The sequence below is a fragment of the Sminthopsis crassicaudata genome, chromosome 2, assembly GCF_048593235.1.
Source record: "Sminthopsis crassicaudata isolate SCR6 chromosome 2, ASM4859323v1, whole genome shotgun sequence".
Classification (NCBI taxonomy): Eukaryota; Metazoa; Chordata; class Mammalia; order Dasyuromorphia; family Dasyuridae; genus Sminthopsis; species Sminthopsis crassicaudata.
The window spans coordinates 103,189,497-103,211,671 of NC_133618.1; the positions used below are offsets into that span (position 1 = coordinate 103,189,497).

At 35.6% G+C, this 22,175-nt stretch overlaps 1 protein-coding gene across 3 annotated transcripts in view; it reads left to right on the plus strand.

Moving 5' to 3' along the window:
* SPTBN1 (spectrin beta, non-erythrocytic 1) overlaps positions 1-22,175 on the plus strand; it is a 254,615-nt gene that overhangs the window by 145,160 nt on the left and 87,280 nt on the right. For all 3 annotated transcript variants that reach the window (XM_074286937.1, XM_074286939.1, XM_074286940.1), the window contains one exon: positions 16,341-16,492. In XM_074286937.1, coding sequence (XP_074143038.1) covers positions 16,341-16,492 — 152 coding nt within the window. The remainder of the gene's footprint in view (positions 1-16,340; positions 16,493-22,175) is intronic.

A 22,175-nucleotide genomic window follows, 5' to 3' on the forward strand; every position in this document is an offset into this window, starting at 1 on the left:
CTTTAGGAAAATTACTATATAAATCTGGTTAATGCATTGTATTTGGTGTTAGGAGACCTCCATATGAATCTAGGCTTTGTTCCTTACTCTGTGTGTGACTTTGGGTAAGTCACTGAATCCTTCCATAGCCTTAGTTTTCTCATCTATAAAATGAAAACTTTGGGTATGAAGCTCTTGTACTAGCCTTTCCAGATTTCAACTTTTTGGATTCTCTATTGAGTCACATCCAGGGTAACAAAAATCCCAACCACTCCCTGGCTTTATTATCTAAACCATATTAATAATGTGCTGCCTTTCTGTCCTGGGTCATCTGTTCTTTCCCTTACCCATTCCTCACTGCCCCCAAAAGATTTACCTGTTGAGTGGACTTTTAAAGTGTATGTGTGTGCTCTTAAACTTTTTCTATTTGCAACCCTTTCTAACCTGAGAAAGTTTTACGTGACTCCCAATAAATATATATAAAAACCAAACATTTACTGATAATAATAATGTTGCAACCCCTCCCACATTGTTATGTGACCCATATGGAGTCACAACCCACAGTTTAAGAATTTTAAACCCTTTTTTCAGCCAGGTTATACCTCTAGGCCTCTTTTCAGGGTAATATTTTTAAATCATTAAAGAAAGTGCTACATTTTAGTTAAAGGATAGTGAAAATAAGGATTTTTTTTCCTCCTCATCCAAATTCAAGGACTCACTGATAACTACCCACATTTGAAGCTCTTTAGTCCAACCCCTTTATTTTTTTAAAGGAAGAGTTTGAAGCCCAAGAGGTACTTTTATTAGCTTCCCTCCCTCCCTATTACATTGCATATACATTTGTGTCCATGATTTTGGTTTGGCATTAAAGATTGTAAAGCCCCAGTTAAAATTTTATCAGCATATATTTCATCCCCGACATATCGTCTAAAAGTTGGTTTCGTCCTGTGAAAGGAATTGTATTTGCTCACTTAAGAGACTTCAGAGAAAGACCAGTGTTTATTCTTTTGTGTTTATATTCACCTAGTTTTATAGGTCCATATATATATTCCCTTCATGGGAATACTGGGCTCCTCCAGTGATGACTTTTTTTAAACTGTCTTCCATCTTTTAAAAAATTATGTCATTCTTTTATATTGACTTGGCAGTTCTCCATTCAGTATAATAGATGAAGCTTTTTGTTCCTTCTTTGTATGAAGATATTGCTCTATCTCAAATTTGAATGTCCATAATACATTCTTCCCGGGTCTGTTTTGTTTGGGCAAACATTGGTCACTCAATTTGAGGTAAACAAATTTCAAGGTGATAATGGTGATCTTTTGTTCTTTTTTCTTTAGTCTTTTTGGGAACTTGGAAATTTATGGGAGTGATCAAGCATCCCCTAATTGTGTGTGTGTGTGTGTGTGTATGTGTGTTATTAAAAAAATCAGGAATTGTTGGGGGTCCAAATAGCAGCTTATAATTTGCAAAGTATTTTGTCATAGCAACTCATGTTGAAGAATACAAGTATTCTCCCTGTTTTACAGATGAGGCAACAGAAACTCTAGACATTAACTTGCCCACAAGTTACAGGGCTAGCAAGTTACAACTCTGAGATTCAGACCTAGATTTCCTTATTGTAAGACCACCACTTTTCCCACCAGATTCCCATGAATTACTCTGAATTGCTCTTTCTTCTTGGCAATTGTTACACACAGGAGAGTTTTCAGAAATTGTAAGTTAGAGGCTGGAATTTTTGAAATTGTTCATTATTGTCAGCTCCATCCCCTCTCTGGGCATTTGTGTGAAAAAACTGAAGTAGAGCAATGTGAATGCCTGACAGTAATGTGAATAATAGCCTATGAAAGAAAGTGTTGTTTATCTTCCTTGCACTGCTGACCTGAATTCTTGTGCTCCTAAGAATTCTACAAAGCTGGTTTGGAAGATCCACCATATCAAAAGTCAAAATTGAGAGTTTCAAGGATACCCTTTTTGATCCTCAGTTACCCTCTGTGGGACTTGATGTCCTCATCTGGGTGAAATGAAGTGGTTAGATTGGATGACTTTGGACGTCCCATCCTCGTCTAGAACTATTTTCCTTGCACCTTGGTTGTACTTATCATTGGTGTACATTGGAATGTGAGAAAAAAATTTTTTTAAACTAATGGAGAGCATAAGAAATAAAACTGAAACTCCCTGTGGAATTTCATGTTAAGAGGTCTGATTTAGAGGAAATGGAGTATTGGGATTGAAAATGAATGTGGAATTTCAACAGGATTGATGTTCATCATTTTGGGGCAGTTTAGTTTTGGCTTTAGCTTTTTGCTTTTGACTGGAGTGGTCATCATAGTGTCTGGTACTTAGTAAACATTTAACAAATGCTCTCCCTCAGAAAAGAAGAGAATTATTCTCAAATATCTTAGTTTCTCTATCAGGATTATCTTCCCTCTTTGGTCAGCCTACACTAATTTTAGCTTGTTATCCTACTAGTTTAATAATCAAAAATATAGCAATCCACTTGTGTTCATTATGACTTTTATCGAAATGTTTTATATAACTTCACTTGTGCCTTCCCAATGGAATAGGATGGGGAAGGAGGGGGAGAATCTGGAACTCAAAGTTTTAAAAACAAATGTTTTAAAAAAATCCATTTGGGTTCAGATTCTGGCTGAGGTTCTTGGACAGCAAAACTTTTTTTCTCTTTTTGTTTGTTTTGGGGGGTTTGGAGATAATGGGTTTAAGGGACTTGCTCTAAATCACAGAGCCAGAATGTATTTGAGACCAGATTCAAATCCAGATCCTTTTGATTCCAGGACAGATGCTGTATCCACTGCAACCATCTAACTGACCCAGCAGCATAATTTAGTGGATAAAGACCTGCACTTGAGTCCTGCCTCATACATGTATTAACTGTATGACCTTAAATTTGAGCTCCATTTTTCTTAACTGCAAAATGGGGCTAAATAATAGCACTTATGTGTGCAGGATTGTGAAGATTTTGTGAGGTAACCTGTAATGAAATCACTTATATGTGGGAGTTGGTTTTTGTTTAACATGTTAAATCCTCAAATTTAGACAATTTTGTTAAGTACTCTCAAGTTTGATACAATGTTCATACTAGGCAGCCTGAGGAATCAAAAGCACAGTGATATGACAGGAAAGTTTGAACTTAAAAACCACACTGTTATAGATCTATTGTTGAGTTGACAAGGCATTGTCTGACTGGCACATTCTCCAACTAGACAGATAATTGGGTCCGTATCTTGGCAAGAAAAGAGCTTCCAGCTGGTGAAGGGCCAGGTTCTGATTTCCACCCTGAACTGTATTAAAATGCCATGTGGAGAGTTCATTTGATCTTCTTTGTGCAGTGATGTGAGGATCTGGATGGCATCCTAGTGGCCATTCACTTTGCAGTGAAATTGAAAATGTCACTTAGCATATCAAGCTTTTCTAGGTACTGTATAATGGAAGCCTGTTGATTTGAAAGATGATTGTAAACTCCTCGAGGGCATGGATTATGAATGAATTATCTTTTGTATGTGCCCAGTGCCACTTAGCAAAGTTTTTATGACTTATATTTAAAAGAAAAAATCATGAAGAAAAATTAGACCAGGGTTATTATCCAAAATTTGTCAATACTCCCTGATGGGAAGATAAAAATAATTGGAGTGATCTTATCCTTGAAATTTTCCAAGGGCATCCAGAAATGTCTTCAGTCTTATTCATACTACCTGGTAGAGCTATGTTATCTTACTGTTTTCTTGTATTTATTTAGCACTTTACATAATTAATAATCAAACCTTTCTATACCTCTGAGAAGTCAATAGTATATGTGTCACTTTTTTTTTAAAGGAAAAATAGTGTAATGCTATTTTTTGTCTTTACATTAGTTACTTGACACCTTTAGTTTGTTTAAAAAAATAATTTAGTAAATGTCTGATGGGTCAGGCAGTAAGTTAAATGCTTAGGATACAAAGAAAGTAAAAAATAGCCTCTGTCTTCAAGGATCCCACATTCTAAAGAGGAAAAACTATTAGGAAATAATCATGTATCTGTGGAAGTTAGAGACAGGGTTAATTGGAAATAATGTCTGAAGGGAAGCTGGAAGAACACTCAAGAGATGGCTGGTGAAAATGCATGGGGGTTGGAGAGTGGAGTGGAGAAAGAACAGGCAGACATGTCACTATGGATAGTCTTCAAGTGTGAGGAAGTAAAAACAAAAGACCAGGTTGTGAAGAGCTTTAAAGGCCAAGGGGGCACTTAATAAAAACTTGGTGACTTAGGAGGTAGCACATCCTTTGAAAGACCTGAGTGGAGGATGGACTGCATTTGGGAGAGAATAATCCAATAGTCCAATAGTCTAGATCAAGAGTGGACGTGAAAGCTTATCTAAATAGTGTTTGTGTTAGAGAAGAAAAGGGAATGGAATGGAACTTCTCCACCTGCACCTTCTGTTGAATCTTACAAAAATATATAAGATGGAAATCTTACCTGACATTGTATATGCTACTCTATCCTAGTAATCCCTCATCTTTCTGCTATGAAGCAGTTGATAGATTTTGGTGCCTTTTTTTCTAGGATAGTCATTATTTTCCCCATTGCTTGGGATTCATCTTTATTTTAATGATGATATTCTTTTGCATTTTTGAAGTTCCTCCTCTCCTTTCTTTGTTGTACAATAATACATTATGTTCACCTCCCTGTCCTCGGAATGCTGATTGCTTCAAGCTTTGGGACACAGTGTGGTACAATGGAAAGATCTGAGAGTGAAGTCAGATTGTAATTCTGATTCTCACACTATTTTTTTTAAAGCATTTTGTTTTTAAAATATATGCATAGTTTTCAACATTCACCCTTGCAAAGCCTTATATTCCAAATTTTTTTCTCCTCCTAAACCACCAGTAATCCAATATATGTTAAATGTACATTTCTTCTATACATATTCCCACATTTATATAATGTTGTACAAGAAAAATGTGATCAAAAAGAAAACAAAAAGCAAGCAAACAACAACAAAAAAAGTGAAAATACTATGTTGTGATCCACACTCTGTCCCCGCACAGTCTTCTCTCAGGGTACAGATAGTTCTTTCCATCACAAGATCTATCCTGAATCACTTCATTGTTGCAAAGAACATGTCCATCAGAATTGATCATCACATAATCAAAATACCTTTTTGATATTAGTCAAGTCATTTACCACAAGGCAGTGGTGACTTTCCTGGGCTTCAATTTTCCCAATTGTGAAATAAGAAGGGCAGAAAAGGGAGAGTTGAGCTAGCAAGCCTTCAGCATCCTTTCAGCTTTAGCAAGCCTTCAGCATCCTTTCAGCTTTAGATCTATGATCTTATACATGAGCATTTTTTTCATTCATTGCCCAAAATATCACCCTTTAAATAACTCCTATATTTCTCCTTCCTCTTCAGTTTGCTTTCTCTATGACGTTAATAAAAAAAAAAAAATTAGGTTGCATGAATGACTTGGTGACCAAGGGCCTATGATTTAGCACCATTTTCTCATCTCTTCTTGGCTTATCTTAGAACTTTAATGTCATTTCCTTTCTTTCAAAATGGAGATTAAACTGACTGGACCTGAAATAAATATCCTAAATAAGTTCAAAGCAAGAGTTTATCATCGAATGATAGGTGCAGCACAATATGTTTTGTATTTAAAAGACAGAATGTCAAAATAGAAATATGTACTGTTTGGGTTGTTTGGTAATATAAAGTTGGGAGTAGGTTCTTAAATCCTTCCCCTTAAAGTCTATAATAAATTAAAGGACATTCCCTATGATGTATATATAATTCTAGTTTATTCATTTTGAGTTCGTAAGAGTTTAAAAATTAATTAACTTAAATTTTATTTATACATATATGCATTAATATAGATAATATAGAAATCAACATAAGTAATTAGGTAATAGAGGCTGCATCTATTTTTAAATTAACATATGTAAGTTATAACTAGAAAAAATAGTTGGAAGTTCCAAGAGTAATCACTTAGAGGTGGGAGGTGCCTTCCTTCAAAAGATTAACTTCCTTCCTCTTATGGCCTCAAGATAACAGTTTGACTCTGTATTATCAATGCAACCAGTTGCCTGTTTCCTGTTTCCTGCCCTCTGCATTTTACATGTTGCATTTTCTGGTCTATTCCAGGGAAATGAGTTTGTATTTGTGTGATGTAGTTTGCCTTTCATCCCTTCTCTCTCTTCCGATCTTAAGACACATTTGGGCCTCAACCCCATATTTTTGTGTTTTAAATTTGAATGGGAGGTAGGGAGAGAAAAATCTAAAAATATTTCTTTAAAGGAATTCATAGAAAATTTGGTGTAAGATTTAATTGTCTGGCAGCTGACCATGTCTCATGAAAGTCAGCTCCTGAGGTGAGTCATCTTTAAAATACTTGTTACAGTTATATCTCTATGTACATTTTTTGCCTGACTTACATTGGAGTGGCCAGTCATGGTTACTGCTAAACAAATAGGATACTCAAAGTTTCGGTCTACTAGATAGGCTTTCTAACTTGAAAGTCAGAACTGTATTTGGCAGTTTTATTTGTTAATAGACAAAAGAGGAAACTGTTGCAAGAGGAAAAGACCAGTTGTGAAATGGGAAGAAATATTTTATATTTGCAGTAGAGACTTTTAACTAATAGTTCCTTTAAAAAAATTTTTTTTTCTTCAAAAAAATCTTATTAAGCTGCAAAGATCTCATGGTCTAGTGAGGTGTAGCAGTCTATGTCCACAAACCAGGATCCTCATCACCAGAACCATGGTCTGAATTTTTTTTTTTTTTAATCACAGTTCTTCTGCTAAAGCCTAGATGATTTAGGATCTCTATGGTAGAGCATAGTACCTGCACTGATGAAGATATACACACTATTATACTATCACACTGATATAATTAAGATTTATCAGTAGAGATACCATATTGCAGCTAAACTTCAATATGAATTTAGTCCACCAGTCAATGTTGTAATCTCACCTCTTGGCATCTTCTCTTTAATAGCATCTTCCTCGTACTTCTAGGGAACTTTTCTTCCCTCTTGTTAATTGCTGAAACCTCTTTCCTTGCTAAAAATTGTTATGGATTTAGCTCTCTCAGCATTATAATAAGATCTTCCCCCTTGATTTGGAAGATGAAAAAAAAATTAGTGTATTGTGATCATTGAACTTTCCATGGGTAAGACCACATGGAGTGTTTCATCAAATTTAAGTAGCACATTTTAGCATGGGAATTGCACTATTAATTTCAGATCTTGCTGGTAGGTTTTTTCTTGGGTAGAGATGGAAGGGATTCCCCTGCTAGGCAGGGGAGATAGCTGAAATTCATGCCTTCACTACCAAAGGCAGATTAACTTGAAGACATGGAATCTGTCCATGAGGGGGAAGATACAGGAAAGGAGAGATTTGGGGGTTTAGCTGGAACTCTTTGCATTTTCATTTATTTATTTTTTAGCATGAAGAGGGGTGGATTTCTAGAAGCAAAGTTTTGGAGATTTAAAGAACTCTGAAAACATTTGGTGAAACAATAATCCTATTTAAAATAATCAGGCTTTAGTTGAGGGTGGGTTACCCCTCCCTCCACCTTTTTCTAGGTAGCCAGGTTCTGTTAAGATGTTCTCCCTTAACTATCTACTATGTACCAGGAGCTGTGCTTTGCACTTTACAAATATTCTCTCATTTGATTCTCATTTGTAAAATGAGAGGATTAAACTAATCAGTCATTAAACATTTATTATGCACCCTCTAAGTGCCAGGTCTTATACAAAGTACTGGGGATGAAAAAAGTTAGACTAGATAGATGGCCTTTAAGAGCCTTTCTAAGTCTGTGATCCTAAATCTAACCTTTTATAGAAGAGCTATTTAAGAGTAATTTACATAGGGGGAGGGGAAGGGGATGGGGGGAAAAATTAGAACAAAATATAAGACACATATTTTGCAGTTGTCAATGCTGAAAAATTACCCATGCATATATCCTATAAATAAAAAGCTAATAATAATAAAAAAGTTATTTACATACTGGAAGATAAATCTTTTATCTCTATTATAATGACCTGGAAAGTTCCCATTCCTCCAACCAGCTCTTCTATGGTATTATTTTAAGCTGCCTTTGCTCTCCTTTCAGTTTATCATTTGTCTTTCCTAAAATAACTTTGCTCATGGTAGACATATTGTGGGTAGATGGTTCAATTTTTTGCTGCCATATCAAAATTGTTGACTCATGAGCTTAAAAACCCTCTAAAACTCTCAGATTTCTTTCCAGACAGATTGCTATCTAGCCACATCTTTCATGATGTATTCAAGAGGTAGGTTTTTGTTTTGTTTTTAACCCAAATGTAAACCTTACCTTCATCTATTAAATTTCACCTAACATTCTAGACTATCAAGATCCTTTTAGAGGCTGACTCTTGGCTTATAGCTGCATATTTAGCATGTCATCTGTGTGTACTGCACATTCCCAAGAAGTAATTTTGAAGAAATAGTATAAAGAGGTCCAAAGATGTATAATGGCAAAAAATGAGAATAAAGAATAATCCATGGAAACCTTCATTAATATCCTCTTGTCATTAAGATATTTCTCCACATTGCTTCAAATTTATTTTGACTTAGAGCTGGAAAGGTCCATAAAAGCCATGTAGTCTGACTCTTTGTATCCCCAATATTTAGCTCAGTAACTGGCACATAACAGGTGCATAATAAATATTTAATGATTGACTAGTCCAATCCTCTCCATTTACAAATGAGGATCAAATGAGAAAATATTTGTAAATTGCTTAGCACAGTTCCTGGTACACTTAACAAACTAAGGTCTTCTTTGCCTCAGTCCTTATAGGTAAAATGGCTTTATCTTCTTTCTCTGAATTCCTATCAACCTTTAGTATCCAAATCAGATGCCACTATCAGTCAATTGTGCTAAGTGTTGGGTATACAAAAAAAGGCAAAAAACAAGTCACATTTGAGTCCATGGTTAAATGGGGAAAACAGCATACATACAAATATGTACAAATAAGATCTATTTGTTTATATGGCATTGATATATATGGTATTTATATTATACGTGGAAAATAGGCATTTATGTACATGTATACATGTAATCAGCGTGTCTTTTTTATACTTAATTGCTTCATATGGTCTTCCCCACTTTATATCTATGTACATATGTATATTATATCATATCATATATATGTATATGATAAGTTGGAGACAAGAAAGGGAAGGCATTAAGGCTTCTTTTAGGAAGTAGGATTTTACTTGGGACCTGAAGCCTGGGAAGCCAAGAGATAAAGATTAAGAGGGAAAGAATTCCAGACATGGGGCACAACCAATGAAAAATGCTCACCATTTGGAAGATGGAGTGTTAGTCCAGGAGCTGCAACAGTATAAGAACATTGGAAAGGTAGAGGAGGAGCCCAGTAGAGAAACAAAAATAGTTTCTTTGGGGAGGCAACAAATAGCATGATTAGCCTAGTGACAAAAGACTACAAATTAGGGCCTTGATTTCCATGACAACACAGAACAGTTCTATCATGTTTTGCTCATATTTATTGTGGGTTTTTTCTTAAAATTTTAAAATTCATTTTAAACTTAAATACAATGAGTAAAAAAGAACATTTCTTTGTACATAGCAGAATGTAGAGGATTCAACAGAAAACAATAAATATGCATTTCAAGCTCTTTACTTTTTTTTTTTTTTTTTTGAAAATCTATGTAGTAAATACTACACATTGCTTTCAAAGCAATTCAGCTTTGCTGTGCTTCCTTCAAATTTTTCTTTTGTTCTCTGCTGTCCACTTACATTTTTCTCTTCCACTTTAAAGAAGGCTACAATTAAACACAAATACACATACACAGATATTACATATACATATGTAGACCCTACTGTACATATTTGTCATTTCTTTCTCTGGAGGTGGATTATTTGAGTGGCAAAGTCTGAATTTAAGGCCAGTTTTCAGACTTTCTACTGTACCATGTAGTGGTTTCATCAGTGTCCCTCACCTGCAGTCCCAGCCATAACTGTGAATGAAAACTGGAAGATATGTTTTCTTACTTTCTAGCTTTCTATGTAAATATTTTCTTAAAATCCTGGCTGCCATCCTTACCTATGGGGTTTTGCTGGCCAAAGGAGAGAAGTATAAGGGATTGCTGTCAGGGAGGGAGAAGGGAAGAAAACGGGTGGAAAAGAACATATAACTAAGGGAGCTGCCAGATAATTTTTCCCCCCTTCTCTCTGTTTTTACCAGAAATGTTTCAATGTGCAAGACATAGTACTCTATTGCAGAGCATCACCTGGATTGGTCACTTTTTTCCAGTCTCTCTTAATCCCAATTGTTTTATCTGGCTTCTACATGGAAGAGAGTCACTTTTGGCTGTACTGGTCCCTTTGGCCCTGTCTTTCTCATCTCCTTCCTAACAAAATTCATTTCACATAATAAAATACTTTAATTCGGGGCAGCTAGGTGGTGCAATGGATAGAGCACCAGCCTTGAATTCAGGAGGACCCGAGTTCAAATATGGTCTCAGACACTTAACACTTCCTAGCTTGTGACCCTGGGCAAGTCATTTAACCCCAGTCTCAAAAAATAAAAATAAATACATAAATAAAATGCTTTAATTCACCACTTAACAACTTGCACTCATGATTTCCCTCTGTAACACAATAAGCATTTATTAAGCATTTACTATGCATGCTTAATCTAGCCTTTCCATCATACTGTGCTAGGAAGCCTGGGTTATCTTAGAATTAGTTCTGTTGCTTTCGAATTAGTTCTGTTGTTTTCTTTACTTAGTCCCTACAGTCAATCAACCCACATCTTTTTAAGTTCCTACTATGTGGCTGACACTGTGCTTAGTGTTGGGATATTTTAAAAGGCAAAATCCATTATTCTCTGTCCTCAAAGAGCTTGCAGTTAAGTGGAGAAGACCACATGCAAAAATGTAAGATCTTTGGGGGAAAAAAAAAAATCTCCTTTCCCCTTTTCCCTTTTGAATTCCTTTAGAGCCCAAAACAAATGCTACCTCCTCCTTCCCATACCAGCTTGAGTCAGGAAGTATGGTCTGTCTCTTTCCTCAGACCTCATAAAGTACTTTGTTTTATTGTACTTGTCCAACTCAGCCTGGCTGCTTCCTCTGAACCACATTAGTGGTGAGTCAATCTTCACTTTACATGTAATGTGAAATTCTTGTCTGATCTTATAAAACTTTTACACTTGGGGAGAGAGCAAGTCCCTCCTTTATGCCTTGTTTTATATCATAATAGTGTTCAGCATCTCTATGTTAGATTGTATAGTAGCAAATACATCCTTTATCTAATAAACTTTTCTCCTTGGGCATCTACTACTATTACGAGGCTTCTTAAATGTTTTCCACTGAGACCTCTTTTCATCTGAGACATTTTTAATGCAACCCATGTATATATGTATATTAAAAAACAAACTTACTGGTGATAAATTATAAATAAATTTATTTTTAAAAAATTCTTTGGCATACATATATTTTATACTATTTAATAAAATGAAAGCAAATTTGCATACTGAGATGGATGTACTTGGTCCTTCTCTCCTCCCTCCCTCTGAGGCAATTGGAGTTAAATGACTTGCCCAGGGTCACACAGCTAGGAAATGTTAAAGTGTCTGAGATCACATTTGAACTCAGGTCCTCTGACTTCAGGGCTGGTACTTTATCCACTACATCACCTATCTATCTCCATGCTTGTTTATTTTTACATAAAGATTCTGAAATGCCATTCCAAATCCTGATTGCTCCTCAGTATATTCCCAAGATGAAATGAGAGAAAGGAGGGAAGGAGAAGAAAAACAAGGGAGAGAGAATAGGGCAGGGAGAGCTCCAAAGGCAAAGAGAATGAAATCTTTGTTGGGAAGTGTGTCTTTAGTCAGGAGGATTGTAGGTCTGAAGACTGTAGGTCTTCAGGCAAAAGGCTAGGTTTTTATATGGAGGGGATTGTTTTCAAATATGAATTGGACTAGATGGCTGTCACCAGTGGGGCCATTTTCCCTCTTAAGATTCTGTGAATTCATTTCTGTGTTTGTTTTGTGTTTGTAAACTATATGTGTGTTTTTCTATATGATTTGCTTCTAAATTATATGAGCTATTTGAGAGCAAGGGCTGTTGGCACCTAATTAATGTCTGATTGATTAAAATCCTCCCTCTTCTTCCAACCATTTGGCTCTGAATAGTCCTAAGAAACTCCTAAGGTTAGAGATGCTTCATCTCCTACTCGCTTCTGACTTCTCTGCCTCCATGATCTATCTTCCAGTGTCTCTTTTTACTTCTCATAGAGGAATTACTCTTAGAGAATGAAGTTTATGGCTTGATTGCATTTCTTCTAGGCTGGGGATTATGGAAAGAGATTGTTTTTAAAATTGGAATTTTGAAACTAATGTTTTGTGCTTCCCTATCTTAGCCTAAAAGTAGCAAAGGTTCCTTTTAATGAAATCCATCCAGTGATTGACAGTTGGCAGAATAATAAATATTGTGCTGTTTTCCTGCAAGTATCTTAAATCTAAACAGTTTCATTTTGATTTTGTATCCTGGGCTAGGAGAGTCTAACCATATTGTGACTGTGAGGCTGAAATAGATGCTAAATTAGGTGATGCTGTTTTAGACAAATTTCTTTCATTATCATTGCATTTGACAAGGGACTTATTTGCTGCCATGGAAGAGCTCTTATCACAGCTGTCAGAATTTACCTGGAACTATGTTCTTGAGGTGCATCTCCAAAGGGCTTACTTATCCGATTGTAGTAGTGTTATTTCTTAAGCATCTTGGATGCATTTAAATAAAAATGAACCTAATTATTACCTATTACCATGATTATTATAATATATGATGAACTAAAGCCCATTTTCTTCAGCAACTTTATATTACCTTCTCTTACTCCTTTCTCCTCTGCTTGAATTTCTTTTGTTGATCGTTTGATTCTCACTTTTCCCTTGTTTTGTTCCTAGTTCCCATTCTGGGGTTCTTCTACCTGTTAGTCAGGAGTGCAGATTCAAACAGGTGGTTGGACTCTTTGGGCTGTCTGCCCATACCCTCTGTTATACCAGGTTTGCAACATCAAAGGTCATGCTGTGAGAACTTCTTTCTCTTCCTGGAACCAGGGAAGAGGATTTAGTGTACAGGGTTGAACCAAACAGGCTGGACAAAATCCTAGCAGAATATCTGGTAAGCATAGGCCATTGATAACAGGGTTATAGGGAAATGCCCATTTACCTTGGGGGAGCTATAACCAGGTTAAACATTTACTGATATTGCTATGTTTTTGCTAGGAAGCAAGTATTGTACAGAAGAAAATATTAGGGACCCAAGTTCTGGTTGATCTTTCTTTTTTCTTCATTCATATAGCCATATCATGTAAGGCACATAAATGCTGAATTAATGTTGGTTGGATGGAACGCAACAAATATTTGCTTGCTTATGGCACAAAACATATTCCCTATTTCAACGCATAGAACTAGTCTCAGCTTAATACCTTTTGCTTTTGCCAAATTTTTTTCCTATCCTTACATTCAATTATGTGATTTTATATGGAGTCTTGGCCTAGGATTTAAAAGGCCTTGCTCTATTGCATAGTATGTATATTGGTGAAATGTTTAAAATTAAGCTGAGTTCCCCAGACCTTTTGTAATCCCATTACTTAACAATGGGAGATTTAGGTCATTGGTTAGGATGGGAAAGGAATGGGAAGATTTCCTGTAGGTGGATGAACTAATTTCTAGTTTATTGGCCTAGGGCGAGGAGAGCACTTGATGTGTTTTAAACAATATAAATAATAGAGACCGAAGGGCTATGGGTGTGGTTGGAGAGGGCTACTCTCAAGTTACCCAAATGGAGTAAATGGAATATTTAAGTTTTCAGCCTAATCACTTAATGAATAGTACTTAATATATTTCTTTTAGATGAAGGGCATTGGGGGGGGGGAAAAAAAAACCTGAGTCATAAAAGGTTTTGTGAGCTGAAAAATTTTAATAACTTCCAACCTAACCAATAAGATATGCTTCCAGTGTAATAAAATTTAGGATTGTAGAGCTGGAAGAGATCTTAAAAGTTCATTGAGTAGAACTTCTTCATTGGAGAGATGAAAACCCTGAGTCTTGAAGTATTGACATACTCAAGGTCATGCTGCTACCTTTTTAGAAAGCTACAACTACCCTCATCTCCTGAATCATGGTTCATCTTTGCTAATTGTTTTGAAATAGAACAAGTGAATTAGAGTATCAAAACTCAATCAGTTTTTCTCTTTTTAGAAAATATAGTTCATTTTCATAAAAAAAAAAAAACATTTCTGTTAATATATAGCAGGCTTATTATTGATATATTAAATGAGTAATTATGTTGAAGCTGATCAGTTTTAATTTCTAAGACAGTAAATGATGTTATAATCCATATTACAATAGGTTTTTGAGGTTCTTTCTTAAGCAATTAGATCGTTCTGTGGAGTTAGAAAAGAGGAAGACCCGGAATTTAAATTTAGCCTCAGGTTCTTGATAGCTGTACAGTTCTGGAAGTTGATTGTGGCTCAGTTTTCTCATCTGCAAAATGGGAATTACAATAACATTTACTTATTTCAAGTCTATTGTGATGATGAAATTTCATTTTTTTGTAAATTTCAAAGTGTTAGCCAGTATTAAGAGTGTGAAGGGTAAGCTGTCTTTGTCTGATGTAATTGTACTTTGACCATAAGTAAATAACATAACATCTATGCACATAATCATAGAATGTTAAAATTAGACTTTAGAGATCACCTGATTCAGTTTTCTCATCTCTCAGCCCCAAAAGGCTGGAACTTGCCCCACAGTGAGTACAGTGATTGTGACTGAGTGAGAAGAAGGTATTTGCTGTCCATGAGGTCTGTGTCAGTAATAAGGAGTATGAATAAATCTGCCCTGTCCTCATCCCTGAGCACAGTCCCTCATATGTAACATGTATTTCATAAATGAATGAATAAATTGAATTATGTAAAGTGTCACTAAATGTAAAAGCACTTACTACTTGCCAGCTACTGTATTAAGGATTAAATATGAAATCAATGCATTCCTTAACCTCAGGGAGGTTAATGTTGTAAAGTGAGAAGCAATCTGGTATAGTGAATAGAGAACTGAATTTGGAGTACAGAAAAACCTAGGTTTAGATAATAACATGTGCTGGCTCTTTGATCTTGGGAAGTTAATTAATCTCTTAGTATCCCAGACATTTGTGTATTGATTTAAATTTCAGAATATTTTGGTACATCCATTCCTTATGAAGAATTCCTTATATCAGTGAAATCATAGATCCTGTTAAAAATGAAAAAGATAATTTTATTTGGCTCCTGTTCCTTTCTGGCTTCCTTTTAACTTAAGTAAAATCTCACCTTCTATAAATGTCTTTCTTCTGTTTATGATTTCCTATTTATTCTCTCTGTATCTTGCTTCATTGGCATTTTTGTATATCGTCTTGCTCATTAGGGATGCAAAAAGAGAGATGCTTACAATCTAATGTAGTGGTCCTTAAACTTTTTAAATGGGGGGCCAGTTCACTGTCCCTCAGACTGTGGGAGGGCCAGACTATGGTAAAAACAAAAGCTCACACTCTGTCTCTGCCCCTCAGCCCATTTGCCAGTGGGCCACATCTGGTCTGTGGGCCGTAGTTTGAGAACCCCTGATCTAGTGTCTGTCACCTAATAAGCACTTAGCAAATTATTGATTGTATATTGAGGTAACAGTTTGATAAAACTTACCCAGACTCTCTTCTCTCAAAGAGGCAGGGAACAAAAAAAAATTAAAGCTGCTCTCTCAAGTCCCTCTTTTCACTTCTCTTGATTTGGCCAGTTTCTACTATAGTAGACTTACATGTACTATGAGTTGAATAAATGTGTTGAATTGAATACTTAAGAATTCTCAGTTTTATGAACTGGACATTATAATACAAAGAGCTACAAGGCATATTGGTTCAATGGGAGAAGAGCTGGCCCTGAAGTTAGGAGACCTCAGCTAGCCTAACCCTAAATGTTTGAGCTTGGAAAGTTCCCTTCATGTCTCATGGACTCAGTGCCCTCATCTCTAACATGAAGGATTTGGACTAGCTGGTCCCTGTTAGCACTAAATGTAAAATGTAGTTTATTGTCTGGAAAGGGGTGGGAATAATGAACAAAGAGTATACACTGTTAGCAAGGGTGTTGGTAATTATGGAAAGTCAAATGCCCAGTAAAGAAGGTAGAAAGTAACTTTGTTAGCTTTGGGGTTTATTGTGCTTTTTTGAAACTGCTCCTCAAAATGAGAGAGCACGCCCATTACTTTGTAGAATTAATTACACATGATCACCTGTGCTGAGATTAAAGTTAATTTTTTCCTCTTTTTTTTTTTTTTTTTTTACCCCTTCAGATGAACGTGAGGCTGTACAAAAGAAGACTTTTACCAAGTGGGTGAATTCACACCTTGCCCGCGTGTCCTGTCGAATCACAGATTTGTACACTGATCTTCGAGATGGACGAATGCTCATCAAACTGCTTGAGGTTCTTTCTGGAGAGAGACTTGTAAGTGAGATTTAGCTTGATTCTGATTTTTCTCTTTCCATCACACTTTGGAGGAAGTCTTTTAAAATAATCTATGATTTATAGCTCTAGACATAAAATGCTAATAATGGATGAGGGATTGGGAAAGTTTTTGAGTCTATAATGCCCTTTAATATGATATGGAATCATTCTCTTGGCTTATAAAAAATTCCTACATTCACGAAATTATAGCAGCATTGTGGATTATAGATAGGGAGCTGTTTTTTTTAGTCTAATAAATCCAAAGATATGGAAAGCAAGCACATTATTAGTGGATCTCTAAATTTGTAAATTAATATATGTATTCTGGAAAGCAGTTTGGAATTATGCAAATAAAGTGGCTAAAATGCCTATATCTATCTGTATATATCCTAGAAAAGCCAGTGACAAAAACAAAGGCTCCATATCCTCCAAAATATTTATAGCAATGGTCCTCAAATTTTTTAAATAGGGGGCCAGTTCACTGTCCCTCAGACTGTTGGAGAGCTGGAGTATAGAAAAAACAAAAACTCACTTTTGTCTCCGCCCCTCAGCCCATTTGCCATAACCTGGTGAGGTCCTCAGCAGGCCACAGTTTGAGAACCTCTGATTTATAGTATCTCTTTGTACAGTATCAAAGGATTAGAATTAAAGTAAATACACATTTATTTGGGGAGTGACTAAACAAATTGTGGCATATGAATGTAATGGAATGCCCTAAGAAAGGATGGTAAATCTAGAAAAGCATGGAAAGGCTTAGGAACTGATACAAAATAAGGTAAGCAGAACCAGGAAAATGGTGTACATGATGACTATAACAGTGTTAATGGAAGGAACGGCAATGACTGAATAATTGACACTGAATTTTATAAAGTTAAAATGACCAAGATGGCTTTCAAAAAGATAAATGAAAAGAAACTTCCCATCCCCGCTTCTCTTTTCTTCTCCCTCTCCCTAAATCCATCCTTTGTGGAGGTGGAGGTTCCATGAGTACGAATACAACATCAAACATTTTCCAGTAGGTGGATTGGTTTTATTGAAATTGTTTTGTCTTCCTACTTTTTTTTTTTTTTTTTGAGGCTGGGGTTAAGTGACTTGCCCAGGGTCACACAGCTAGGAAGTTAAGTGTCTGGTCCTCCTGAATTCAAGGCTGGTGCTCTATCCACTGTGCATGTATACCTGATATGCCTAAACTATATATTTTTGTATGTGTATGTGTATATATTTAAAATACATATTTGTATATACATTATTAAAAGAATATATGTATATGTGAGATATATGCATATAGTTAATGTCTGAAATATCTATTTTACATGTATGTGAATTATATGCATATGTATTACATACTACATATATATCATGTGCAAATACACACATATATAATATATACACATACATACACAAAATGCTTATTTGTCTCACATACATAGGAGATTGTATGATACCATGAAGACAAAGCTACCCTTGAAGTCAAGAGAAACTGGATTTAAATCTAGCCCCTGAACCATACTGGCAGTGAGATTCATGTCAAGTTTTTTTTTCAATGATGGAGGGACTTTCCTCTCCCAGAAGTTTCTCACACTCCTGAGAATACAAATCTATTTTCTATTCCTACAACAACTTCCATAAGAATTTGTTTACTATATTCAAATGCTAACCTATTCCAAGTACGTAATTTCATTCTTTGTACAGATATCTCTAAGACAGTATCTATTACTTAATAGGTATTTATAAATGCTTTTTTGTGATTGATTCTAGTTCTTCTGACTATCTGACCTTTAGCAAGTCTCTCAGTTTTCTTATCTGTAAAATTAGTACAATACCTCTACCTTATTTCATGGTTTTTGAGAGAATCCAAGTGAAGTTGGAGGACAAAGAAACTTTGTAAATGTGAATTCTCATTGTACGTATAAATTGTCATGGTTGCTATGACCTCTGAATTGAATGGGATTTAATTTACAAAGGCTTGAATCTAGTCTAAAAATGGAATTTTTATTGATTTCTTAAGAGGAGTATTTTTTATTTGTACTCTAGAAGAGAATGGTTTTTCACTTTCTTCCAGCTCATTTCTTGGTGTTGAAGCTTTTATTCTAGGGTGCAGGAATAGGTGTGTTTTACTGTCTTATTAGAAATAATGCTTTTTGTAGAATTTTCCTCACTCTCACAGGCCACGAAGCTGTCAGTTTTCCAGCAAAAAACAAAAAACCAAAAACAAACAATCTCCATTCAGTTTCTGGGCTCTTTTTCTACTGGTTCTGATGTGACTTTTGTTTATGTATCTTAAATAGAAGAAGCTTTAATCAGTTACTCCAAACTGATCCAACAGGTTTTGTCTCAGCATGATTTAAAAAATGGATGCTGTCTTCCAACCAGGCTTATTCATGGGCATGGATAGTGGCCAAGCTGACGCCTAGGGAGAGGGAACCCTGAATCTGTAGTGACATCACCAGGAAAATATGATGGTGGTGGTTGACAGTATTGCCAGAAAACCTTATTTTAACGTTTATCTCCACCCCGTAACTTGACAGTAGCAATCTGTCTTGTCCAGACCATCTCACACACCTTTGACCGCAGGCAAAAGGCTAAGATTATAACCCATCACTATTATTAGCAACCTGGAGAGAAGATTGCCTCTTTCAGCCATTACCTATTTGATTCAGTGTGGGACATCTGGTGTGCTTTCCAGGAGGTTTATGACAGATTGCCCTGGGTAAAAACTTGGAGTCAGATTTTCCTCCCTTCCTGTCTTGCTTTCCTGCCTGTCTCTTCACGAACTGTGCCCTGTAAAAAGACAATGAGGGGGCACATTCAGAATGAGTGCTGTATATCTACTGTTTGTACCCTGAGTGTATAGTCTAAGTTCCTTATTTCCTGTGTTGGTTTGTGGGTCAAACCAAATAATAAACAACTAACTAAAAGGTGGGTTCCTCCATAAAATCTGGCCAGTTTAGTGTGCTTTTTCTTTTTCCTGTTGTGGTAGAAGGGAGAGGGAGAGGAATGTGGGAAGAACCACTTATTTATTCTTTTGTTCCTTGGATTGTATTCTAAAATGAGCCTTTCTTCTGAAAGCTGATTAGATGTGTTGTGATGTACAATTTTAAAATGGTGATTATTATTATTATTTTTAGCTAGTCCTTTTACTTGCCTCTTAATGCTTTACCATCTTGTTTATTTTTATCAATTTTTTAGAAACTAGTGTTAAGAAAGTGACATAGAAATCATTAAAGGTCCCTGAGAAAGAATCAGTTAAACTTACATTCCAACATATAAAGCTCTGATACTTTTTTTTTGCAAGCAGGAATTAAAAGATACAGAATTTATACTAAGTTTCTGGTCTTAAATAATCTGTGCCTCATAAATTAGGATCAGAATCACTGGACTATTATCTTCCCTTCCAATGACCATAGACAGTAAAATTTTGTGCTTCAATCAAAGATGGGACTAGAAGGGGGACCCTGTAAGTCATTTTATTTGACTCTTGGCTTGAATAAGTGGCAGAGCACTCTGAAAACTCCCAAGCAACATAATTCTTTTTTTATTAATAATTTGTTTTGGCCCTCCTTGATTCTCTTTTTAATAATAAGGACCTTGCACTATGGAAGGCTACCAGACTCCTTCATATAAATCAGGAAACCTTGAAAGGAATGGATCTTCTGAGTGAGGAGATTGTTTTCAAGAGTCTAGATTTCTACTTACTTGAAAGGAGGCAATTATTACATCTAATCTGTTCAAATGGAGATGAATGTAACCCATGTTGAATTCATGACATATATTATATAGGAAGGCAGAAATCATTAGATTATCTGAAGCAGCAGATAATAGATTAATTTGGTTTCAGATTTATAATGAGTTCTTTCTTTGCCTATTATTTTGCATCAAATATATACATATTTCTTTTCTTTTTTCTTTTTTCTTTTCTTTTTTTTTTTTTCCCCTTAACCTGAAATCATAGAGTTATAGAGCTGGCAGGGACTTTGGAACCATTTCATTGAGGCCACTCTATTATATTTTATCTTCTCCTCCATCCTTCCCCTTCCAGTATCTAGTTTGCTTCCCCTATTGGTGCTTAAGAAATGCCTGTTCAATTTGAATTCTGAGCAGGGGATTTTACTGATGAGCAAACTTCTGTGATTACTGTGTGCCTTTTGTTCAGTCACGTAATCCCTTTCCACCTGTCTGCAACCTCTCCCCATTTTGGTCTGATAAAATTCAAGTTAAATATGAACACTCATTATTGGAGCTCATCTCTAATGCAGCAGGTAAAGTCTAAAGGCTTCAACAACTTGCACAGGGTTTTTCTGACTATTCTAAAATTTCAGAGACCTGCCTGCATTGCTATTCTCTCACTATTTTTTTTCTACTGGCTGACTTTGTTCTCATAGAATTAGAGAGTTGAGAACCTACTACTGCTTGTTCACTTGAATTGTTATATCTAAAAAACTCCCAGACCAAACTGTTCTTTTACTATTCATACACACATATGATTTTTTTCTGAGCTTCACGGGGGATTTCTCCTCCTTCTCTTCTTCCTCCAAGGCATTTGGTTGATTATTAACAATACAAAATCATTTTTTATTATTCTTTAGCCATTTTCCACTGAGAAGAAAAATTACTTTAAATCCCCCCCAAAATAATTTCTGAGGAAATCTTTTGTATATGTATCTACCTACCTTTCTTGTATCATGGATACCTCTTGACCATCTGGTGAAGCCTTTGAACCCCATCTCAGGATAATGTTTTTAAATGTGTGAAATAATCTACATAAAATTGCAGGGAGAAACTAATTATTTAAAAAATTAGTTATAGAAAAAAATTATTTAAAATTCACGAATCCTTGCCATAGTAGACTTGAATAAAAATAAGTAAATTAAATTACTTACCTGGAAAGCCCTGTGACTAAAGAGCTAGCCGGCCTAAAAAATAGTCTGTAACCATTATCTTCAGATTTCAGTTCTTAAGGGTATAGAACATATTCACACAACTTTTTCCTTCCTGATAGTCAACACCATCTCTAAAAATACTTAAATGGTATGGTGGCCACAGTGCTACAATTAGGAAAACATGAATTCAATTGTAACCTCTAACACTTAAATATTTTGACCCCTAGGCAGGTCACTTAACTCTTTTTGCTTTAGTTTCATCATCTGTAAAATGGGATTAAACTTGCCTTCTAGTATTATTGGGAGGATAAAATGAGGTACTGTTTGGAAGTTCTTTTTCAATCTGAAAGCCTGGTGCACAAAAAATGTTGGTACTGTTATTATTGTTATTGCTATCACCATTATCAGAAGCTTGGAGACCAATCCAGGGCCCCCTTGCTAGGTGCTGCCCTTTTCACAGTTTAAAAAAAAAAAAAAAAAATCATCCTTTTCAATCCTGTACATACCATTTATTCTGGTTTGGGACTGATCTAGGCCAGTGGTTTAAGGCTGTGTTCATATCTGTTGATAACAGGAATTTGTAGCCAAGCTTCCTAACCCTCATGGAGCTATTTGTGGCTCTTTTGTACTAAGGTACAAGTAAAGTCAGCAATGTTAGCCTTTAGTATATCCCTTTGGTGGGCCAATCACATTCTAAGGAGGGTTATTATATATTTTAAAGAGAATTTAATCTAACTTACTTGAAGGAGTCTTGGGGCAGGAGGGAAGATATTACTTCCAACAGACAAGATAATTTCAAAATA